The following is a 25,421-nucleotide window of genomic DNA, read 5'->3' as shown; positions in this document are numbered from 1 at the left end:
GCAAAGAGTCGGACACGACTGAGCGACTGAACTGAACTGAAAATGAAGTGAACTGAACCTGAAAGTGTGCAGGCTCAGTAGTACATGACTATAATGGTAGACACATGTAATTATAAATCTGTCCACACCTATACAATGCACAACAGTAAGTGAATCCTGATGAAAATTATGGACTTTGGATGCTAAGAATGTGTCAATATAGGCTCATCAATTGTAACAATTATACCACTCTGGAGGGGGATGTTGATCGTGGAGGAGGCTATACATGTATAGGGACAGAGTATGGGCATATTTCTGTATGTTCAATTTTGCTATGAACTTAAAACTTTTTTTTCAAAGAAAAGTCTTAAAAGCAAAAACAACAAAAACCTCTTCGTTCTAAAATGAAGGAAAAAAAAAAGACAGCTAAACATGCTTCCAACACCACTTTAGGCTACTTGAATAGGAACTAAATGACAAGAATGCATAATAAACTCATTGATAGAGGTTAGAAAAACACCAGGACTGCGTTAGAAAGGACTCAAGAGTTCTACAAGTCTGGCTCCACAGGGATATGTCATAATTGTCTTAAATCAGTTCCTGTTGGTTCTCTCCAAGAGAAGGTCATAGATATCACTCATTGACATGGATTCTAACTCGTACTGGACTAGATCCAGACTGCCTCTGGGGAGACTGGCAAATCAGGGTCCTACCACTCCAGATGCTGATTAATAATTTTAACAACAGAGAGACAAACTACAAAATCCTATACAAAAGATCACTTCATGATATTCTCTATTTTCAGGTAAACTTTGAGAAAGAAAAATATAAAAAATCTGAATGTTTAAATAAAGTGTGAAGCAGGTCATCCTCTCAAAAGTAGAATTCAGAGTCAAAGAACTTTGAACAATTAAAATCTGATCTGAACTGAACACTCAACTTACTCACAGTCTTAAAGTAAACATTCTCTATAAGGGAAAGGGTTGGAACTGCTTTAAGTATTAACTTAAAGTTTGCTGTTTAGCCTAGGTTTGAAGTCATGTACATAATGACAGCTTTGGCACAAATGTGATCAGCCACATGCTACAGAATGCTCCAGTCAGAGAGAGAGGAGGAATCCTGCCTATCCCTTGGGTAATAGGAAGCCATAGGATGTAGAGTCCACTATATACCTACTAACATGTCAAAGGAAAAGATTTTGATTGATGAAACAGAAATGCAAATGTGGACAGTAGAATGTAGTGAGAGTTAAAGTTTTTTTATGAATCATGCATGAGATACCTTTTGAGTTCCTTACAATAAGTAGTACAATAGAGGAGGGTACAGAGAATATGATCATAGAAAATTATGTTCCTCATTTTCTAGCTCTCAGTTTCTTCATCTGTATAATGGGAAAAATTAGGCTACCTATACTCTATAAGGTTGCTATTAGGCTTAAATAAAATAAGCTTGGAATAGAATAGGTTTTGGATCTGCATTAGTGACTCTTATGGTGATGATGAATCAATAAAAACATAAGGGGATGATAAAAACGGTGATCTTTTTTTAAAAAAGAGAAACTTCCGCTAGGTTTTATGAAATATTATTTATAAAAAATGTCTTCATTTTTTTCTTAAAACAAAGGAGGAAAAAAAAGCTTTGTGTGCACACTCCAATTTTTCCCTTGACACAGTTTTCAATTTAATGTTGGTAAGGTCCCACCCATTGGGAAGTCAAAGTTTTGGAAAAATTAAAGCCTAAAGAGAGTTACTCAAAAGTATATGAAGGGACTTGTTTGGTTGTCTAGTGGTTAAGAATCCACCTGCTAATGCAGGGCACACTGGTTCAATTCCTGATCCAGAAAGATTTCACATGCTGTGGAACAATTAAACCTGTGTGCCAAAACTACTGAGGCAGTGCTCTAGAGCCGGCGCACACAACTGCTGAGCTTGTGAGCAGCAGCGACTGAAGCCTGCACTTTGGAGCCCGCGCTCTGCAAGAACAGAAGCCACTGTAGTAAGTCCACACACCACAGCTAGAGAGTAACCCCTGCTCAGGTCCTGCCGCAACGAAGGAAAGCCCGTGTGCAACAACAAAGACCTTGTGCAGCCAAAAATAAAACAAATAAATACAATTTTGAAAAACATATGGAAAAGATCTCTAATTTCTGTCATATGTTATCAAGTACAGGAACTTCAACTTTTAGCTTAAGAGTGATTTCACTCTCTTAGGCACAGTTTAACCTTAACCAAAATGCAGGTGGAAAATAACTGAAATGCATTATGCTCTATGGTAAAAAGTTTAGCAAAGTCATTCTTTAAGAAACGAAAAGAAAAATCATTTATCATAAATGAGCATTGGAAACACTTACCAAAGTGAAGGCCTGTGTGTTATAGAAAGTAAGGAAATTCCAGCTCCTTTTGCAGCCTGAAATATCTTTCCTTCAACATCAATGCTGACAGCACTGGTGCATTCATCTAGCAATGCATATTTTGGTCTTAAAAATAAGCACAAATAAATTAATGATTTTCATTTTGAATTATAAATCTTTACTTGGCAACGTGAACTGCAATGTTAACAACTTTAAAGGAGAAAAGAGAATAATGACATGTTTAAGATGACAAATGATAAAGCAAAAAAAGCAGTCATTCTCCTTTCTTTGGAATAGAATTTCATACTCTTCTTAGATTTTAAATAGAATTTTTTTATATCTGCTCATAAATCAATAAGCTTTATTGCAGATTAGTGAATCATGACTATGAGGCAGAAGAAGGATGACAGGTCACTGAAAGAACCTTGCTGCAAAAGACAGTTCACTCTTGGTGACAAGGTTCTAATTACACGGAAAATACATTTTAGTAGCTAATTATCAATCATGTCACAATTCTGTTTGCAAACATTTATTAAGAGATAATTTTATCAATAATGCAAGTACCTAATCACTATTGATAGAATTTTGTTGATCCAAGATTCTGCAAAAGTAAGTATGGCTAATCTGACAAATTTAGAGCAGGCATTTAACCTGGTGACATTGCAACTATTTTCTTTGGGAAAAAAATCTATATATATTTTTCTGATTGCACTCAACACTTTTTGTCACTAGCTCAGTTTTTTCTCTGGAAGTGACTGTGTACTATCAGAGGCACCTGACATTTGCCACCATATACTTCCGTTTACTCTCTTCCTTTCATTTTCACCCTCTAGCTCTTTATCATTTTGCCCCTTCTCTGTCTTCTTTCTGTCAATGGAACAGAATAGAGCCCAGAAATAAACTCACTTATCTATGGATAATTAATCTTTGATAAAGGAGCCAAGAATACACAATGGGGAAAATATAGTCTCTTCAGCAAGTGGTATTGGGAAAGTTGGACAGCCATATGTAAATCAATGAAATTGGAACACATTCTCACACCACATGCAAAAACAGACTCAAAATGGCTTAAATAGTTAAATACAAGACAAGACACCATAAAACTTCTAGTAGAGAACACAGACAAAACATTCTCTGACATAAATCAATGTTTTCTTAAGTCAGTCTCCCAAAACAATAGAAATAAAAGCAAAAACAAACAAATGAAACCTAATCAAACTTGTAAGCATTTGCACGGCAAAGGAAACCATAAGCAAAATTAAAAGACCATCTATGGACTGGCAGAAAAGTCTTTGTAAATGATACGACTGACAAGGGTTTAATTTCTAAAACACACAAACAACTCCTATGATTCAATAACAGCAACAAAAAATAACCCAACCAAAAAATGGGCAGAAGACATAAATAGATAATTCTGCAAAGAAGACATACCGATGGCCAATAGGTACATGGAAAGAGGCTCATTACCTCTAATTATTAGAGGAATGCAAGTCAAAACTGCAATGAGGTACCAACTCACATCAGTCAGAACAGCTATCAAGAAAAAGTCTTCGAATAATAAATGCTGGAGACGGTGTGAAGAAAAGTGCAAACATCTTACTTATACTGTTGGTAGGAATGTGAATTGGTACAGTGACTATGGAAAACAGTATTAAGATTACTCAAAAAGCTAAAATTCGAGTTTCTGTGTGTGTGTGTTAGTCACTCAGTCATTTTTGATTCTTCGAGATTTCATGGACTGCAGCCTGCCAGGCTCTTCTGTCCATGGAATTCTCCAGGCAAGAATACTGGAGTGGGTTGCCATTCCCTTCTCCAGGGGATCTTCCTGACCCAGGGATCAAACTTGGGTCTCCTGTACTGCAGGCAGATTTTTTACGGTCTGAGCAACCAGGGAAGAACTTATGATCCAGCAATCCCAATCCTGGGCATATACCTAGATAAAGCTATTATTTGAAAAGATACATGCACTCCTATGATCAGAGCAGCACTATTTACAACAGCCGAGACATGGAAGCAACCTAAATGAATATGGACAAATGAACGGATAAAGAAGATTTGGTGTCTTCCACAAAATGAAATAGTACTTAGCCATAAAAAATAATGAAATAATGCTATTTTCAGCAACATGGATGCAACCAGAGATTATCATACTAAGTGAAGACAGCCAGAGAAAGACAAATACCATATGCTATTATATTTTATATGAACAGGAACCTATTTGTGAAATACAGACTCATGGACATAGAGAACATGTCTACGGTTGCCAAGGGGGAGGGATTGGGGGAGGGAAGGCGTGAGAGGTTGGGGTTACACAGATGTAAGCTGTTATACATGGAAAGGATAAACAGAAGATTCTACTGTATACTAAGAGAACTATATTCAGTATCATACGACACACCATAAAATGGAAATTAATTTTTAAAAATAGAATATATACATATGCACACACACACACACACACATATATATAACTGAATCATTTTGCTGTCCAGGAGTAATTAATACAACATTGTAAAGCAACTATGCTTCAGGAAAAAATACACTATAAAAGAATACAATAAAATGACAATGAAAAGATAAAAATTGAAACCAGCAGTAATTTGTCATTCAGCAAAAATATTTGGCACTGCAAAGTTTTCCTAGTAACTTGATGGATTATTTATTAATAGGATCCTGTTTCCTACTGGGGGGGCGCACTGTCAAGGATAATAGAGGGCTTCCCTGGTGGCCTAGTGGTTAATAGTCCACCTTGCAATGCAAGGGACACTGGTTTGATCCCTGGTCCAGAAGGCTCCCACATGCCATGGAGCAGCAAGCCCATAGGCCGCAAGTGCTGGGCTTGCACTCCAGAAGCCCATGTGCCTAGAACCTGTGCTCTGCAACAAGAGAAGCCGTCACAATGAGCAGTCCAGGCACCGCAACAAAGGGTGGCTCCTGTTCACCACAACTAGGGAAAGCCCTCCTGCAGCACCAGGGACCCAGCCTAGCCAAAAACAACTAAAGGTAAGGATAATAGATACAGGAGTCAGAGCCAACTTTAACACTACATTTGATTTTAATATCAGCTCTCCACCCAAAGAAACAAAGATCACTGCAGTTTCCCCTTGACAACAGAAGTGGTTTAACTGGTTAGCTTTTGGTTATTGTTGAGTTTAAAGTATTAAGAATTATTTGTCTCAGAGTTTATTTCTGTTTGTGGATCATTTTCCTAAGTGAAAATGATAGAGGAGAAAAGGAAGTATAAATCTGAGAGGTTTGTGGTAAAATTTTATTTTTCTGTACAACTCTATTTTTAGTAATAAGTTACTGCATTGTGTCTTATTTTTTAGAGTGCTTTGAGGTACACAGATGAGATGCCATTTTAGAATTAGAAAAAAACATATATTTCTTACACTCTGTTGTCATAGCAACTCCTAGCCTAGCAGATGTAAGATATTTTGTTTCCTTGGTAAGACTGGTTTTGTGGTGTGTGTGTGTGTGTGTGTGTGTGTGTGTGTGTGTGCACGCGTGCATACATGCATGCAAATATATTAGGCAGTGACTGTAAGCTGAAACTGATATAACTAAGTAAAACATTAGATAGCACTGTTTCTCAGATTTTTCTTTTGGTGTATCATCAGAAGAGTGAGGCTTAAGAAGGATCTAATCTATTTCCTATAAGATGGGACTTTTCCAATCATTTTTAAACATTAAAATTAAAATCCTCTCAAAAAGACTAAGATTTTGACACATAGTTCTCCTTGCTAAAGTTCTCCACTTTAGTTGTTAGCTCAAGTCTTTCTCATTACAATTCAAATCTTCTTATTAATCCTTTGAGAAAGGAGGCAATTTCTCATTATTATACTTTTCCTTCGCTGGGTTTTTAAAAATTCTTTTAAAGTTGATTTACAATGTTACATTAATTACTCCTGTATAGCAAGGTGACTCAGACATATATATGCATACATACACACACACAGACACACACACACACACACATATGTGTGTGTGTTTAGTTTCTTAGTCATATCTGATTCTTTGTGACCCCATGGACTGTAGCCCACCAGGCTCCTCTGTCCATGGGATTTCCCAGGCAAGAATACTGGAGTGGGTTGCCATTTCCTTCTCCAAATACAGGTATGCATGTATATATATGTATACATATATATATATATACACACATATACATGTATATATACATATATATCTGAATCACTTTGTTTTACAGGAGTAATTAATATAACATTGTAAATCAACTATAATAAAATATAATACATATATTCTTTTTTATATCCTTCTCCATTATGGCTTATCATAGGATAGTGAACATAGTTCCTTTGCTATACAGCAGGACCCTGCTGTTTACCCATTATATATATAAAAGTTCACATCTGCTAACCTCCACTTTCTACTCAGTCCATCCCCACAAATCCTCTCTCCTAGTAAGCACTAATCTGTTCTCTCTGTTAATGAGTATGTTTCTGCTTCATAGATAGGTTTATTTGTGTCATATTTTAGATTCCACATATGAATGACCTCACATGGTATTTGCTTTGTCTTTCTGACTTACTTCATTTAGTATGATAACCTCTAGTTGCATCTGTGTTGCTGCAAATGGCATTGTCTCACTTTTTTTGTGGCTGAGAAGTACCCCACTATATATATGCACCACGCCTTTATCCTTTCATCTGCAGATGGACATTCAGGTTGCTTCCGTGTCTCGGTTATTGTGAATAGCACTGCTATGAATACTGGGGTGCATGTATCTTTTTGAATTATAGTTTTGTACAGATATATGCCCAGGAGTGGGATTGCTGGGTCATATGGTAATGTTAGTTTTAGTTTTCTAAGGAACCTGCACGCTGTTTTCCACAGTAGCTGCACCAACTTACATTTCTACCAACAGTGTAGGTCCTTCACTGGCTTTAGTATTTCTATGGCCTTTTCTTTTTCTAAATAGATTCTGCTTTTCAACTTGCTCATCTTCCCATGGATCACTTAATTTTTTCCACAGATACACTTAGAACTTTGTTTTTATTCAGTGTCATTTTATACCCAAAATATTTTAGATACATGAGTATCAAGTATTTAAGTTATAGGCACTTAAAAATCTCTTTAGGTTAGCATCTTTTATTAATGACACTTGCTTTTTATCTCATTAACACACTGACATAATGAAAAATTTACAGCCACATATTACGTTCTATCATTTTACATTTCAGGCTTCAATTGTAGTTCAGTTGGTAAAGAAACTGCCTGTAATGCAGGAGACCTGGGTTTGATTCTTGGGTTGGGAAGATTCAACTGGAGAAGGAAATGGCAACCCACTCCAATATTCTTGCCTAGAGAATCCCATGGACAGAGGAGCTTGGCAGACTACAGTCCATGGGATTGCAAGAGTCAGACATGACTTAGCAAGTAAACCACCACCATATCACATTTCACCAACTATATGAGGGATCATATTACTGAATACTTATTGTAAGGCACAAACAGATTCAAGGTAATAGTGGTTAACAGCTAGTCATACATTTCATACTACTAAGTTTACTCTTGAATCTCACCACATTATCTCAAAAAAGTCATTGCAAAATATACTTCACTAAAAATTCAGAGTTTGCAAATTTTGGTTTATATTTTTTAGTTTGCCTTATCCTTGAACTAACCACATATATTATTAAAATACCATGTTATTACACAACATTTTTCTCATCTATAAACTCCAGTTATAACACAAAATAATACATATTGTATGATTTAATTTGGGGGCTTCCCTGGTGGCCCAGACAGTAAAGAATCTGCCCACAATGTGGGAGACCTAGGTTTGATCCCTGGCTCGGGAAGATCCCCTGAAGGATGGAATGGCAACCCACTCCAGCATTCTTTCCTGGAGAATTCCATGGAGAGAGGAGCCTAGTGAGCTACAGTCCACGGGGTCGCACAGAGTTGGACATAACTCAGCGACAAATACACACACACATGATTAATTTACATGAAGTTCTAGAGCAGGAGAACCAATTTATGCATTAGAAATGGAAACAGAAATTGTCTATGGAAAGACTTGACGGGAAAGGGGTATGAGGGACTTCCTAGGGTGATAGAATCATTCTTTATCTTAATTGGGATATTGATTATATATTGTATATGCATTTATCAGAATTCATTGAATTGAATACTTAAATACATTTATGTATTTGGTACATAAATATTATAATAACAATAATGATAATAATAATAAACAAACCTTGGCTAGCTATTACATAGCAATACACATAATAGGATACAAAATAAAAAGAGGGATACAGGGAACTCCCCTGGATTCCAGTGGTTAGGGCTCAGTACTTTCACTGCTGGGGGCCTGAATTCAATCCCTGGTCAGGGAACTAAGATTCCACAAGCCATGTGGTATGGCAAAAAAAAAAAAAAAGAGGAATATAAACTGTAATATACTTTATGAAAATAGTTACATATTAAAAATTTAAAAATAACAACCAACTTTTGTATACTAAAACAGAGAAAAAACTATACTAAAATTTTATGTGCTACAAGTAGTAAAACAGAATTTTTTCTTCTTTTTACTCACCTAAATTTTCTACTTCTATAATATAAACACTTAATTATATTTAATAAAGTTGTTTAAATGATACATGATTTTTTCAGTGATAAATATTACATGTTATATTCTTACCAAAAGGGTTGAACCTAAATATAATCAAGTTTTTAGCTCTAATTTCCAGTTTGTAAGAAAAAAAGTAGATTGAGGAAAGAGGTGAAGGGATCTCAAGAGGAAGCAATCAGATCAATCTTGAAAGGACAACATTCTTAAAGGACAACTGACCTAGTTTCTTCAACAAGTCAATAGCATAAAAGATGGGAGGGGCACAGAGGCAGGGAGAAGAAACAACTCTTTAAATTAAAAAATAATTAAGAGATATATAACAACAAAATTCAATACATAAAAAGCTGTTTGGATCTTGGTTTGAACAAACCAAGTATAAAAAAGATATTTTTGAGACAATCAGGGAAATTGCATATGAACCAGGTATGAAATAATTTTAAGTGATTATTGTCAATTGTATTAATGATGATTATGGTATATACTGTAAGAAAATATCCTAATATTTCAGAGATTGATGTCAAAATATTTCATGAAAAATTCCATGATTCTGGATTTGCTTCACAATGCTTTATATAAAAAAAATAGATAAATCAAGTGCTGTAAAATACTAGATTTGTTGAATCAGTATGATGGGAATATAAGGTTCATCTTACAATATTCTCTTTTTTGATGAACTTTTAATGGCTTTTCCATAATAAAATATTTTTTAAAAATTGATAGCCAACTTGTTGCTAAGTGTTTGATGAGGCTTACTTGATTTTTTTTTTTTTTCAGTTTTTATCAGCTTTTAAAAGTCTCTACAGAAGTTTATTGCTTCCACTGCACTTCTTCAAGAGTATTACATGTGCCCCAGCTTATGGTCCACTCAGCCATCCATGTACATAACTTTATTGCCCAAGATATAAGTATTGAAAGTAACAACTTAGGTTCTCATTGCCAGAGGCCTAACATTAACATCGGGATTTATTTTTCACAGAATAGGATAAAAAAAAAAAAAGGAACAAATCATAATAGCGTCAATACTTCTTTCCAGTGTCTTGTGCTTGATACTTTGAACCAAAAGGCTATGAAGCTGGTTAGAAATAGAAAAGTTTTATTAAGAGAAATTATTTCCTATATTTCTTTATTTCTGAGTCCATTAAGATTTATGCTGGTTGGTTCCTTTTACCATTAGATATACCTCCTTTCAAGGATAACAGTACTAAGCTTTATAGGCCACTGACTAATTAGAAAGTTAATTTAGTTTTAATTTAATAATTTAATTGATAAGTATCTGAATATCTGGGCTTTCTTGGTGGCTCAGATGGTAAAGAATCCGCCTGCAGTGTGGAAGATCTAGGTCCGATCCCTGGGTTGGGAAGATCCCCTGGAGAAGGGAACAGTTACCTACTCCAGTATTCTGGCCTGGAGAATTCCATGGACAGAGGAGCCTGGAGGGCTACAGTCCATGGGGTTGCAAAGAGTTGGACAGAACTGAGCAACTTTCACTTTCACTGAATGTCTACCTACTGTGTTCACAACAGTATAAGAGTGGTTATCTATTCTTCACATTTTAAAATTAGCAATAATCCCACTTTCAAACTTAGGACACATAAAAATTTAATTTTGTCATCTAACATTACTCAACATAAAATAAATAGGACAAACATTTGGAGATTTCTGTCACATTAAAAAATAACCTAAGAAATTTAAATACTATAAATTCTAAGCACTAGTTTTTCAGAAATATATTTTCAAACCAAATGAGGACAAGGGATCCTATCCGAATGCTTTTGATTACAACAATAGAATAGTATCAATAGTAACGAGTATAATACACTTACCTATGATAAAACATGCGAGCCATGCCCATTCTTTGCTTTTCCCCTCCTGATAAGACATCTTTCCAGTCCATAATAGCATCCCATCCTTTAAAATACATAAAAATACATATTTTATAAAGCATCTTTTAACCAAAGAGAGCATCTTTTACAGTTTTTACCTAGACAAATGATTCCTAGCAAGTTTGAGCTATTACACAAAGAACCTGATATTTCACAAAATATATGCCTGGATAGACCAGACTGCCTTATGTTTAAGCACTTGGTCTTAGATTTGATATTTTTTAATGGTAATAATTACTTATATTGACAGAACATATTCTAAGAATTCTAAATACTGACACTTTGAAAAGGTGTTTAGTTTTTAATGTCTCCAAAGAGTTGGTATACTTAAGACTTATTTTGCAGGGCTGTGGGAGAAAAGACCAACAAATTTGCACAGGCCTATCACAAAGTCTGGGCTTCCTGGGTGGCTCAGTGGGTAAAGAATCTGCCTGCAGTGCAAGAGACAAAGGTTTCATCCTTGGGTCTGGAAGATCCCCTGGAGGAGAGGATGGCAACCTATTCCAGTATTCTTGCCTGAGAATCCCATGGACAGAAGAGCTTAGCAGGATAAGTCCACAGGGTCGCAAAGAGTAGGATATAACTGAAGTGACTGAGCACACACACATATTACAAAGTTTACAAAAGATATGAAAGGAGCTTATTTAAATGGTTTCCATCTGCCTGGCACTTTATATGAGTTTTCTCATTGTATATTTCACAACCTTGTGAGGTATCTATTATTAGTGTTATTTTATAAGTAGATAAACTGAAATTCATGAAGAAATTTATATATCAAAATTTATACAGCTATATGTTAGAGCTAGGATTTATATGTAGGTGTATCTTCATGTTTTACAATTTACCTATTCCATCTCTGACAACATGGTAAATACTTTCTGTTGGTTATGTATTCAAAAAACAAGTCTTCTATTTTCTAAAAAAAAAATAGGTTAGATCAAAAAAAAAAAGTTAGATCAATACATACTAGTATAGGGAAAAGCAAGATGGCAGAGAAGTAGGAGGACAAGGAGTTCATCTCTCCCCACAGATGCATCAAAAATACATCTACAGATGGAACAGTTCACACAGAGCACTGGCTGAACACTAGGAGAAGACCTTGGACACTGGAAAGGACAAGTAAGATCCATGTGGAACCATGTAAGACAAAAGAAAGAAGCGAAAAAGAAGAGGGCAGGAAGTGGGATGGGATCTGCTTCTAGGTGGGGGATCTGAAGAAGCTGAGAAGTTCCCGCACCCAGGGAAACCCCCCTCCTGGAGGGGCAGATTGGTTGGGACAGAAGGAAATCATCTGGGCCTTTTGGAGGGCAGTGAGACAGCCTGTCTATGGCAGGCAGGACAAAGTGAGACCTAGAGAGATGGTCTATGCCACAGCCCTGTACCTCCGAGCCTGGGACTTGTGTCTGTCAGTGTGCATGGGCCCTGGGTGCTGGAACATAGGCAATGGAGAGAAAAGCTGAGGAGAGGACTGCTGCTGGCTATAAGCAGACAGGACAGCCTGAAGGGATGAGAATGAGAAAATTCACAACTGGGAATACTTGTGGAGGAAGCCTGGACCACCATAGAAGCAAGGAGCCATTACTGAGTGACGTGCAGGGGGTGGAGCGTCATTGCAGCCTCTCCCCACACTGTCAGCCCCTACTCATACCCCGCAAGGTGATAAGAATGGTTTCCGCCAAGGCGAGCTGTCTCATGCCTGCCACTAGGCACTAGAAAAAGCTCCTGCTGGGGCTAATCCTTTTTTACCTATGGCCAAATGCTAGGAAAAGCCCCTGCCAGGGCTGGCTCCAGCTCACCTGCTGCTAGGAACTAGGAAAGGCCCCCGACAGGGCTGGCTCTGTGCACTTGTGGCTGATTGCTTGGAAAGATCACCCAGGGCTAACCCTCATGTGCCTGCCACCTGCAGCCTGGAAAGCAGATCACAAACACAAAAATTTGAGGAGGAAAAAAGCGGTAACAAAGAGATATGTTGCAGATGAAGGAGCAAGATTAAAACTTACAAGAAGAATTAAATAAAGAGGAGATAAGCAATCTATCTGAAACAGAATTCAGAGTATGATAGTAAAGATGATCCAAGATCTTAGAAACAGACTGGAGGCACAGATTGAAAAGATATAAGAAAAGTTTAGCAAAGACCTAGAAGAACTAAAACACAAATAAAACAGAAATGAACAAGACAGTAACTGAAAATGAAAAATACATTAGAAGAAATCAATAACAGAATAACTGAGGCAGAAGAATGGATAAGTGACCTGGAAGACAGAGTGGTAGAAATCTCTGCTGTAGAACAGAATAATAATTTACAAAAGAATGAAAAGAAATGTGAATAAACTCAGAGACATCTGAAACAACATTAAATGCATGAACATTGAATTATAGAGGTCCCAGAAGAAGAAAAAGGGTCTGAGAAAATATTTCAAGATATCACGATAAAAAACTTATCTAACATGGGAAATGAGATAGTCACCCAAGCCTAGAAAGCAAAGAGAGTTGCATAAAGGATAAACCCAAGGAGGAACACACTGAGACACACATTATTAAACTAACAAAAATTATGTACAAAAAAATATTAAAAGCAACAAGGGGAAAGCAACAAATAACATACAAGGGAAACCCCAAAAGGTCATCAGCTGATTTTTCAGCAGAAACTCTGCAGGTCAGAAGCAAGTGGCAGGATATATTTTAAATGATGAAAAGGAAAAGCCTATAACCAAGAATACTCTAACCAGTGAGGCTTTCATTCAGATTTGACAGAGCATCAAAAGCTTTACAGATACACAAAAGCTAAGAGCATTCAGCACCACCAAACCAGCTTTACAACTGCTAAAGGAACTTCTATAGGCAAAAAACACTAGAAAGGAGAACAAAAAAGGAAGGGAAAGAGGAAAAAGACATACAAAGAAAACCACACCCCAAGCAATTAAGAAAATGGCAATAGGAACATATATATTGATAATTATCTGAAATGTAAATGGAATAATATTCCAACCAGAAGAAACAGATTGGCTGAATGGATAAAAAAAAATAAGATCCATATATATGCTGTCTATAAGAGACCCACTTCAGACCTAGGGATACATACAGACTGAAAGTGAGGAGATGGAAAAAGATATTCCATAAAAATGGAAAGCAAAAAAAAGCTGGAGCAGTAATACTCACATCAGACAAAATAGACTTTAAAACAAAGACTGTTAATAAGACAAGGAAAGATGCTACCTAATAATCAAGGGATCAATCCAAGAAAAAGATATAGCAATTGTAAATATTTATGCACTCAACCTAGGAGAACCTCAATACATAAAGCAAATGCTAACAGCCATATAATGGGAAATTGACAGGACACGATTAATAATGGGGGACTTTAATACTCCATTTATACCAATGGATGGATCATCTAGACAAAAAATTAACAAGAAAACACAAGTCTTAAATGAAACATTAGACCAGATAGACTTAATTGATATATACAGGACATTCTATCAGAAAACAGCAGAATATACTTTCTTTTCAAGAACACATGGAACATTCTCCAGGATAGATCACATCTTGGGTCACAAATCAAGCTTCAGTAAAGTTAAGAAAACTGATATTGTACCAGGTATCTTTTCTGAAACAATGCTATGAGATTAGAAAGCAAATACAGGGGGTAAAAAAAATTAAAAAAACACAAACACGTGGAAGCTAAACAATATGCTACTAAATGACCTATGGATAATTGGAGAAATCAAAAAGGCAATAAAAAATATCTAGAAACAACTGAAAACTAAAACATGATGACCCAAAACCTATGGAAAGCAGCACAGTTCTAAGAGGGAAGTTTATAACAATACAATCCATCTCAAGAAAAATATCAAATAAACAACACAACCTTGTACCAAATGCAAGTAGAGAAATAAAAACAAGCAAAATCAAAAGTTAGTAGAAGGAAAGAAATCATAAAAATCAGAGCAAAAATAAATGAAATATTATAAAACAGAGAATAGCAAAGACCAATGAAACTAAAAATTGGTTCTTTGAGAAGATAAGCAAAATTGATAAAACCATTAGCCAGACTCCTTAAGAAAAAAAAAGGGGGAGAGGACTCAAATCAATAAAATTAGAAATGGAAAAGGAGAAGTTACAGCTGACACCACAGAAACATAAAAGACCATAAGAGACTACTACAAGCAATTACTAAGTTGACCAATTACTAAGTTGTTTGGGTTTTCTGTAACATCTTCTGGAAAAATTCGAGTGAACTTTTTGGCCAACTCAATGTATACCAATAAAATGGACAACCTGGAAGAAATGGACAAATTCTTAGAAAGGTATAACTTTCTAAGACTGAACTAGGAAGAAATGGAAAAGATGAACAGGAATTTACCTGGTGGTCCAGTGGTTAAAAAATCTGTCTCCCAGAGCAGGGGATACAGGATTGATCCTTGGAGAACTATGGTCCCACAAGCCAGAGAAGAACTAAGCCCACACACCACAACTAGAGAGAAGCCCATATCCTACAAAGAACCTACATGCCACAGTTAAAACCCAATGCAGCCAAATACATAAAGAAATATATCTAAAAAATATTTTTAACTGAACAAAAATATGAACAGGCCAGTCATTAGTAATGAAATTGAAATGAAACTGCGATTAAAACCTTCCAAGAAACAAAAGTCCAGGACTAGATGGCATCACAGGTGAATTCTATAAAGCATTAAAGACCAGCTAACACATCTTTCTCAAATTCTTCCAAAAATTGCAGAGGGAGGGACGCTCCCAAGCTAATTTTATGAGGCCACTAGCACCCTGATACCAAAACCAGGCAAAATTAATACACAGGAATCTCTTTCATTCCGATACACTAACAGAGGATCAGAAAGAGAAATTAAGAAAACAACTCCATTTACCATTGCATCACAAAGATGAAACTATCTAGGGATAAAATTACCTAAAAAGGAAAAATACCATGATTCAGAAAACTATAGGATACTGATGAAAGAAAACAAAGATAAAACTAATGGATGGAGAGATATACCATGTTCTTGGATTGGAAGAATCAATATTGTAAAAATAATTATACTACCCAAAGCAATCCACAGGTTCAATGCATTTCTTATCAAATTACCAATGACATTATTCCACAGAATCAGATTAGGATATTTTTTAATTTGTATGGAAACACAAAAGACCCCAAATAGCCAAAACAATCTTGAAAAATAAAAACAGAGCTGGAGGAATCAGGCTCTCTGACTTCAGACTATACTCCAAAGCTACAGTAATCAAGACAGTATGGTACTGGGGCAAAAAAAGACATATGGATTAATGGAACAGGATAGAAAGCCCAAAGATAAATCCATACACCTATGTTCACCTAATTTATGACAAAGGAGGCAAGAATATACAATGGAGAAAAGACAGTCTCTTCAATAAGTGGTGCTGGGAAAACTGGGCAGCTATCTGTAAAAGAATGAAACTAGAACACTTTCTAACACCATACACAAAAATAAACTCAAAATAGATTAAAGACCTAGATGTAAGGCTGGGCACTTAAAACTATTAGAGAAAATCATAAGCAGAACACTCTCTGACATAAATTATAGAAAGATCTTTTTGGACCCATCTCCCAGAATAGTGAAAATAAAAACAAAAATAACAAAATGAGATCTAATTAAACTTAAAGCCTTTTGCACAGTAAATGAAACAATAAATAAAACAAAAAGACAACTCTCAGAATAGGAGAAAATATTTGCAAACAAACCAACCAACAAGGGATTAATCTCCAAAATATACAAACAGCTCATGTAGCTTAATAATAAAAGAAACAATCCAATGAAAAAATGGGTGAAAGACCTAAATAGACATTTTTCCAAAGAAGACATACAGATGGCCAAAAAGCACATAAAAAGATGCTCAACATCACTAATTATTAGAGGAATGAAAATCAAAATTACTTGTCAGAAAGACCATCATGAAAACATTTATAAACAATAAATGGAGAGGGTGTGGAGAAAAGGGAAACCCTCCTACACTACTGGTGGGAAAGTAAATTGGTACAACTACTATGGAGAACAATATGGGGTTTTTTTAAAAAATTAAAAATAGAACTACCATATGACCCAGAAATTTCACTCCAGTCATATATCTGGAGAAAAGCATAATTCAAATTGATACACGCATCCCAGTATTTATTGCAGCACTATTTACAATAGCCAAGACATGGAAGGAACCTAAATGTCCATCAGCAGAGGAATGGATAAAGACTTGGTACATATTTACAATGGGATATTAATCATAAAAAGGAATAAAGCAGTGCCATTTGCAGAGATGTGAAGAGACCTAGAGACTGTCATATAGAATGAAGTAAGCTGGAAAGAGAAAAATACATATCGTGTAATATCACTTATATGTGGAATCTAGAAAAATGGTACAGATGAACTTATTTGTAGAAGCAGAAATAGGGACACAGATGTAGAGAACAACCTTATGGATATCAGCAGGGGAAAGGGGGGTGGGATGAGTTGGGAGATTGGGGCTGGGATTGACATATGCGCATTACTATGTATAAAATGAGAACCTACCGTGTAGCATAGGTCAGTGTTCTGTGGTGATCTGCATGGGAAGGAAATCTAAAAAAGCGGGGGATATATGTATACATATAGATGATTCACTTTGCAGAAACACAATATTGTAAAGCAACTATGTGTGCATGTGTGCTAAGTTGCTTCAGTTGTATCCAACTCTTTCCAATGCTATGGACTATAGTCCACCAGGCTCCCTCTGTCCAGGGGATTCTCTAGGAAATAATACTGGAGTGAATTGCCATGCCCTCCTCCAGGGGATCTTCCCAATCCAGGGATCAAACCCTTGTCTCTTATGTGTCCTGGATTGGCAGGAAGGTTCTTTACAATCACACCATTTGGGATGTCCAAAGCAACTATACTTCAATAAAAGTTTTTAAAAAATACATACTGATATAAAAATGTACCTAGAATATTTTTTATATGGAAAACCAAATTGAAAAATTGTGTGTTTGTATACAGATCACCCTTAAAGAACATAAATTTGAACAGTGAAATACTTACACATGTTTTTTTTCAATAGTGAATACTGTGGTACTATACAGTTTGTGGTTGGTTTAACCCACAACTGCAGAACAGCAGATATGGAAGAACCATGGATACAAGGGCCTTCTATAAGTTTTATGCAGATTTTCAATTGCTTGCTAAAACTTTTGAGTTCAGTGGAACAAAAGGACATGATTTATTTAAATATGTAAAATTAAAGCTGCCTTTGACCCGAATACTTTTCTCTTTTGCCTTCTCAGTTAGTAAGGAGAAACATTTTTAGACCCAGAACATTTCTCAACTGTGTAGCAATCTGAACCTATTTTTCAAAACCTCATTAATGTTTCACAAATGTTATAAAATTAAGTCACAGAGAAAAATGTTTTGCAACAGTTTTTATTAGAAATAAGAACACACATATAAATTATAATTGTACTCAGTTGTCAGTTGTGTCTGATTCTTTGCGACCCCATGGACTGTAGCCCATCAGGCTCCTCGGTCTGTGGAATTTTCCAGACAAGAGCACTGTAGTGAGTTGCCATTTTCCACTCCAGGGGATCTTCCTAACCCAGGGATCAAACTTGTGTCTTTTGTGTCTCCAGTATTGGCAGGTGGGTTCTTTACCACTAGCGCCACCTGGGAAGCTCTATATATATAATTGCATTTCTATAAATAAACATATACATCTCTGGGAATGGAATTATGAAGCCCTTACTTTCTAAGATGTACATTTTTATAATATTTGAAAAATTACTATTTTTATATTATTTTTGTGGCCTGTCTTAATTTTGTAATAAGAAAAAAAGTCACTTAGAAACAAAATCATTGGGTCTCTTAGGAAGGCAGCCATATCAGATATTTTTCTCAAGTGAGACTATCAGAAAACAGAGCGAACTAAGCAAATCCTGATTTTCAAAGAGGAAAATGACTATAAAAATGCTCACACACATACTCACACACACACACAAATACACACATGCACACACACATACACACTTAGGACATTACCAAATCCCAAGTAGTCCAGGGTTAATTTTCCCATTTGGAAAAAACCCAGGCCCTTTGCTTTCTTTATTATTTCTCAACTGAATATTCATCTTTACTAAAATTTCTAAATAAATTGGTCAAAGGGAAAGGAAATGAGAACTAGAGTTTCATTGTTTCTTGTGCACTGGATTGAAAAGACTTTTCTTATTGCCCAATGATACTCCCCAAAAGGGACCAGTGTTCATTCCTGGGCAAACTTCCAGGAATTTTCTATCTATTTAAAAACATAATTTTACATTAGGGGAAAAAAAACTCTAAATGCCATGTGATGCAAAGTTCTTGCTTCTAAGTGAAAACTGTTGAAATAAAATTTCCTCTATGACTTTTATAGCATTTATGAAACATAAGTGAGGATTTGAAAAAATAGGGTTAGATTGCTACACAGTGGAGAAATATTCTGGGCTTAATAGCTCCCCCCTTGAAATAAGAACGTATAAGACAGAAGATTTTGGGTCAAAGAATCCTTAATTTTTATGTATTTAAATAAATTATGTTCATTGTTTCACTAAACCCAAAAGATTTAACAGGCAATCTTTCTTGATCAGAAGATACAAATCAAAACTCTGAGTCATGATACTTCTGATGCTGAAACAGTGAGACTAAGTCAGCTAAGAAGTGAAGTTTTCTTGCTTCCTGAAGATGTACAAACTGCTTTAGCTCACATCTATTTGTTAACAATTCTACACCTTTCTATTTTGTAATTCCTTTGATGGAATTTTAAGACATAGTTTTAAAATCTATCTTATACTAAAGTAAAGAATTTCTCTAAACAAATTTCTTTAAGTGCTGGAACTAGTGTTGCTTCAAATTATTAATTAGTCTTAATACAACTTCAGCAGGCTTCTTCCAGAGTAAGTGATATCCTTGCAAATTTGCTTGCTTTCTTTGCTTAAAAATGTTTCATGTTTTAAGGATTAGGCAAGGAAAGTGGATTTCCTTAGCATTTTTTTTATGTATAAGGATATAACAAGCCTTATTAGTATCTAAGATGTTGAGATAGCATAGCACAGTGGCATATCTTATATAGAATACTGACATTCAGGTCTCATCTGTGTTGGAATCCCTGTTCCACCACTTGCTGAGGGCCCCAGGGGAAACTGCTAAACTTCTGAATTTCATCTGTAAAAGGGGGGTTAGTAAAATCCACATCATTGGGCTGCTACAAATATTAAATAAGATGACAGTATAAACTGAGTAACGTTATATTCTGTAGAGTAAGCACTCAATAAACTATAACAATTACTATCATATATTTTTAAGGTTGAAAAATTCTTAAAACTAGTTCTAGAATTTCTTGATAATTTCTAAAAGAATAGAATATGTCAAAAATCATTACAAATTTCTATTCAGATTTTTAGATTTCAAACTTATCCAAATAACTTACCCCAAATTAATAGGTAGTTGCTATTTTGCCACACTGTTTTAAAACTGGGAAGAAGTTGACCATATGACACAAAAAGACAACCTTTCATATTTATAGCACTTATGAATTATAAGACTATATATTTATTATACAAGATACTTATAAATATGTACTATATTATAAAATTATATAGATATCATATATAAATATAATAATATAATATTTCCTCTTTTGCCTACCTTGTTTTCTTATTTTAAGTATCAAGTGAAATAATAGATGTGAACTATGTAAAATATGAAGCACCACCACACAAAGACAAAGTATCTTTGTATCAGTAATACATCTAGCTCTATTACCTTTAGCAACCAATTATTGGAAAAGGAAATGGAAACCCACTCCAGTGTTCTTGCCTGGAAAATCCCATGGGTGGAGGAGCCTGGTATGCTACAGTCCATGGGGTCTCGAAGAGTCAGACACGACTGAGGAACTTCACTTTCACTTTTCACTTTCATGCACTGGAGAAGGAAATGGAAACCCACTCCAGTGTTCTTGCCTGGAGAATCCCAGGGACGGGGGAGCCTGGTGGGCTGCCGTCTATGGGGTCGCACAGAGTCGGACACGACTGAAGCGACTTAGCAGCAGCAGCAGCACTGTGCATTTATTATGTATCACTGTTCTAAATACTTTAAATAAAGTCTTATTAAATCTTCACAGCATCTTTATAAGGTATTTATCTCCATTTTACAGGTGAAGATACAAAGGTACAGAGAACAGAGTTATTAAAGATTTGATTCCAGAATTCTGATTTCAAAGCCTATATTCTTAATTACTGTACTACCCTGCTTCTTTTGATCATGTAAGTGGGCTAAAAAATAAAACATAAAACACATGCAAAATTAAACCTAGAATTCTAGCTTGCTATTTTAGTAGTTTTTCTAGGCTATCAAATTATATGTTATCAAGTTATTTGAAAATAATTCTGTGTTCTGAAAGTAATTCTTTCTTGAGCTGATATGTATAACTATTATTCTCACTTCTCCAAAGTATGTTTTATGCTGAAAAACTACCAAACAGAAGTTTCTATGTTTTATCTAATTCTCTATATGTTGCTGTAGAGAAAAAAAATGTATTGGTAAGATAGTTGGTCTGAAAATAAAAAAGTCCTGTGATACCTACTTCTCAAATTATTATATTTAATGTAAGCTGAGGGATTAACAGGAGAATATTTCTGTCATGAACCTTACATACATTTAGATAGACTATGGTTTCAGGAACAAATGTTCATTCAAATTTGAAAAAAAAATCTTCAAACGTTAGCTGCGGACTTAGGAAAAAGCTTATTTTGCTGCATGAAATATAGCATAGACAGAAAAGAGCAAGTTAACAATGGAAAAGCAACAAAAGCTATAAACTCCATCTTTGCCTGTGTGCTTATGTTCCAACAACAGCATATATCAAAATTAAACCCAACTTAATTTTTTCAAAGTTATGTTAAATACATGAAAAAAAAGCCATAAATTATAGATTTTACCTCCTTCTCGTTGAACGATATGATAGAGATGAACACTGTGTAGAATACAATCTAGATCATGATCTGTATAGCCTTTATCATGCATGTCATCCACTGAATCTGGATAAATTACTTGATCTCGAAGACTTCCAAGAGACATGTATGGCCTGTAAAACACAAGAATCCGAGACAACATCAGTTTAGTTTACTTATTGTGACATCCTAGTAGCCTGAAAACTCTAGAGGAGACTTTAAATACTCTATTTCTAGGGTTATATTTATTACCTGGTGATAAGGATTTCTCCCTCAGATGTGGCAGGATAATATGCTGTTATATTCATGTAAAAAACATATTGAGGCATGCCACAAGAAAAGTTTCTGTAAGAAATACTTGGATATTTTCAGCACAGAAATACATACTTGTTCTGTTGGGGTTTTGTTTTTTTTTTTTTAAGTTTTATACTCTGAATTTAATTCTTCAAAATACTTTGAAAAGGCAAGTCCTTTCCAAGAGGACAAGGATTCTGTTTAGGTGATCTGATTCAATCAGTGAAAAACTTGGGTAACAGTTGCCCAGAACATTTTGATTATTCCATCCAAAAAAGATTTATGTCTATATCATATAAAGACATAGCTGTAGGATAATACTATAAGATATATTATTATTATATATTATTGTTATTTGCCACTTTATTTACTTTTTAATTGAAGGATAATTGCTTTACAGAGTTTTGTTATTTTCTGTCAAACATCAACAAGAATCAGCCATAGGCACACGCATATCTCCTCCTCCCTAACCTCCCTCCCATCTCCCTCCCCATCCTGCCCTTCTAGACTTTCACAGAGCCCCAGTTTGAGCTCCCTGGGTCATAGAGCAAATCCCCATTGGCTATCTATCTTACATTTGGTATTGTAAGTTTCCATGTGTTCTGTTATATTTTATAAATGTTGCTCCTGTATTTCGTCTAAAACTATTTGGGTTAAAATTTATAAAATTTGAGGCTTTGACAATATGAACAAACAAAACTTTTTAAAGATATCATTCAAAATAAGAGAAATGCAAACTAACAATATACTTAGTTTCTCACTTATCAAATTGGTAGAATTCAAAAACTTGACAATTCACTCAATTGGCAAGTCTATGGAGAGACAGATTGTAAGACTTTCTTACAACTATGAAAATGAAAAATGGTACAACCCTTTGGAGAGGATTTGGCAAACCAATATATCATCTGGTGTTTGATCCACTTCTAGGACTTTATTCTAAAAATATACTTTCAAAAGTGTACCACCACCAACAAAAAAAGTATGTAAAGTTATCCATTACAGCATTATTTGAAATTGCAAAATATTGAGAAAACCTAAATGCACATACAAAGGAGACTGATTAAATAACAATAGTACCTGTACCATGCAGCTATAAAACCGGGTTTAAGATCTCTATGAATGGATATAGAATGATTTCTATAATATATCAAGTTGAAAAGCAAAGTACAAAGTAGATGTATAGCAGAATTTCTCAACAGTGGTATTATGGATATGTTAAACCAGATAATTCTTTGTTACTGACGTACATCTTGCATATTACAGGATGTTTAACAGCACATTTGGTCTCTGCCCACTAGATGACTAGATGTTAGTGGCATCCACTGTGGCAGAGATTTAAAAAAAAAAAAAAATTTCAAATATTATCCTCCAGGGGACAAAACCATCTCCATTTGCGAGACCCACCAATGTGCAATATACTACTTTCATGTAAAATGAAAGCAACATAAATTTATCTGCTGATATTTACAAAAGGAAATACAGTAAACCAGAAACTAATGAAATCAGTTATCTATAGGGGAAGGGAGGAACAAAGCAGAATAGATAGGGAAGGGAGAGACCTCTCTAAATATCCTATGTATTTTTACTCTTAGACTCATGTTAAATGTTATTATTTTAATTAACTAATATAGATGAAGGAAGAAACCCTAAAATTGAATACAAACTCTAAGTATATCAAATGAATAACATAACCACATTGAATGATGATTCAATGTGGTCTCAGAGAGACTGATCCAAGTAACTTTCAAATTTGGCTACATAATTTCAGTTGAAAACCAAAAAAACCACAAAGCAACTTTGAAACTAACTGTTCCTATTTCTTATTGCTGCAGGTGTAACAATTCTGAAACTATGTTGCAGGAAAGATCAAGTAAGTAAATTTTAATAATATCACAAGGTAGGGTTCTCACTGTGGAAGAAGGAAGATATAAATATGAAATGTGGGAACAAAATTTTTTTAAAAACTGTAGTGTTTAATTTGATTTAGAGTATCACTATGAATTCATATTTTTTTAAACAAAAATATCATGAAGAAACTATCTGACTAACTCAAACTGTGGGACTTTATGAATAACCAACAATAGTTCTGCACTCATTCACAAATATCAATGTCATAAAAAAAATGCTGAGGAATTCATTCGGGTTTAAAGAAACTAGAGCAACATGGCAACTAAAATGCAATGTATGATACTGGACTGAGAAAAATAAGTTATTATAAAGAATAATACTGTATCGATTGGCAACATTTCAGCGTAGAAAGTTGTTGGAGGTTATCAAGAGGACTTCACTGTCAGTTGTCCAATGAGTTGGACTCAGGCAACCTGATGCTCCTGACCCTCTCCCTGGCCTATGTTCAACCCACAGTTCCCACAGCCACCAAGAATTTTAAAAGGAGACCGCCTGAGAGAGCAATGTGGTGTTGAGACCATCTGGATGGTATACACGACTGAATTCCATTAAAGTCTCTGTATAAATTTTTAAGATTCTGATAGATGGAATTAGAGATCTACTCATCTTGAGGCTGCCCGTCACAAGCCTCAAATGTAACCTCCCTTGCTTATTAAACCTCCACCCAGCAGTCTAGAGTGGTCTGCCTTTCCCTGGCCTCTTCTTGCCCTCTGTGTATCAGGGACAGTACAAAAACCAATAAAAGTATGTCCAGGTAATATTATATCAGCTTTTAAAAATATATAAATTTTTATAGGAAATATTACAGTACTTCATTGTCTGTAGTTAAATAACTATAAATTATACATGGATTTTTGAATGCTTGGGGGTCAGCTCCTCTAACTTCTATATTGCTCAAGGGTCAACTGCATATACTAAAGAAGTTATGTGTAAAGATTTATTTACAGGAACTTACTTAAGATAATAATAAAGTGTGTATGTGTGTATGTGTACAAAGAAAGAGGGAAAGAATGCAAGATTTTAGTGTACAAAGAGAGCGAATTAAAGGTTTGAAATGCAAAATGTGTTTTGTAGATCAATTATCTACCTATATTCCTATACTATTAAAATGACTTAGTTGAAGGATAGATACCATGAGGTTATAACAGATTTAACTAATATTTGAAAATAAAAGTAATTTATATTTCAATTATACATGTATGCATTCATATAATAAGATTCTCAATGGAGTCTTTGCAATACAAGGAATCTCTAATCATATTTTTTAAATTGAGATATAATTCACATTATAAAATTTGTACTGTTAAAGTGTAAAATTCAATGATTTTTAGTATATTTACAAGCTAATGTAAATTTTACCACTATCTAATTCTAGAACATTTCCTTTATCCCAAAAAGAAACTCAGCAGATAC

The 25,421-nt window shown here is 35.0% G+C and overlaps 1 protein-coding gene across 2 annotated transcripts in view; it reads right to left on the bottom strand.

Annotated features, from left to right (window-relative positions):
* ABCD2 (ATP binding cassette subfamily D member 2) overlaps window positions 1-25,421 on the bottom strand; it is an 84,309-nt gene that overhangs the window by 9,570 nt on the left and 49,318 nt on the right. For both annotated transcript variants that reach the window (XM_043886983.1, XM_043886990.1), the window contains exons 7-9: window positions 21,795-21,940; window positions 10,751-10,835; window positions 2,330-2,455 (exon numbers count right to left, since the gene is read on the bottom strand). In XM_043886983.1, coding sequence (XP_043742918.1) covers window positions 2,330-2,455; window positions 10,751-10,835; window positions 21,795-21,940 — 357 coding nt within the window. The remainder of the gene's footprint in view (window positions 1-2,329; window positions 2,456-10,750; window positions 10,836-21,794; window positions 21,941-25,421) is intronic.

This window comes from Cervus elaphus, chromosome 3 (assembly GCF_910594005.1).
Source record: "Cervus elaphus chromosome 3, mCerEla1.1, whole genome shotgun sequence".
NCBI classification, from domain to species: Eukaryota; Metazoa; Chordata; class Mammalia; order Artiodactyla; family Cervidae; genus Cervus; species Cervus elaphus.
The sequence above is the reverse complement of the archived record's forward strand: the minus strand, read 5'-3'. Positions and strand labels throughout refer to the sequence as shown.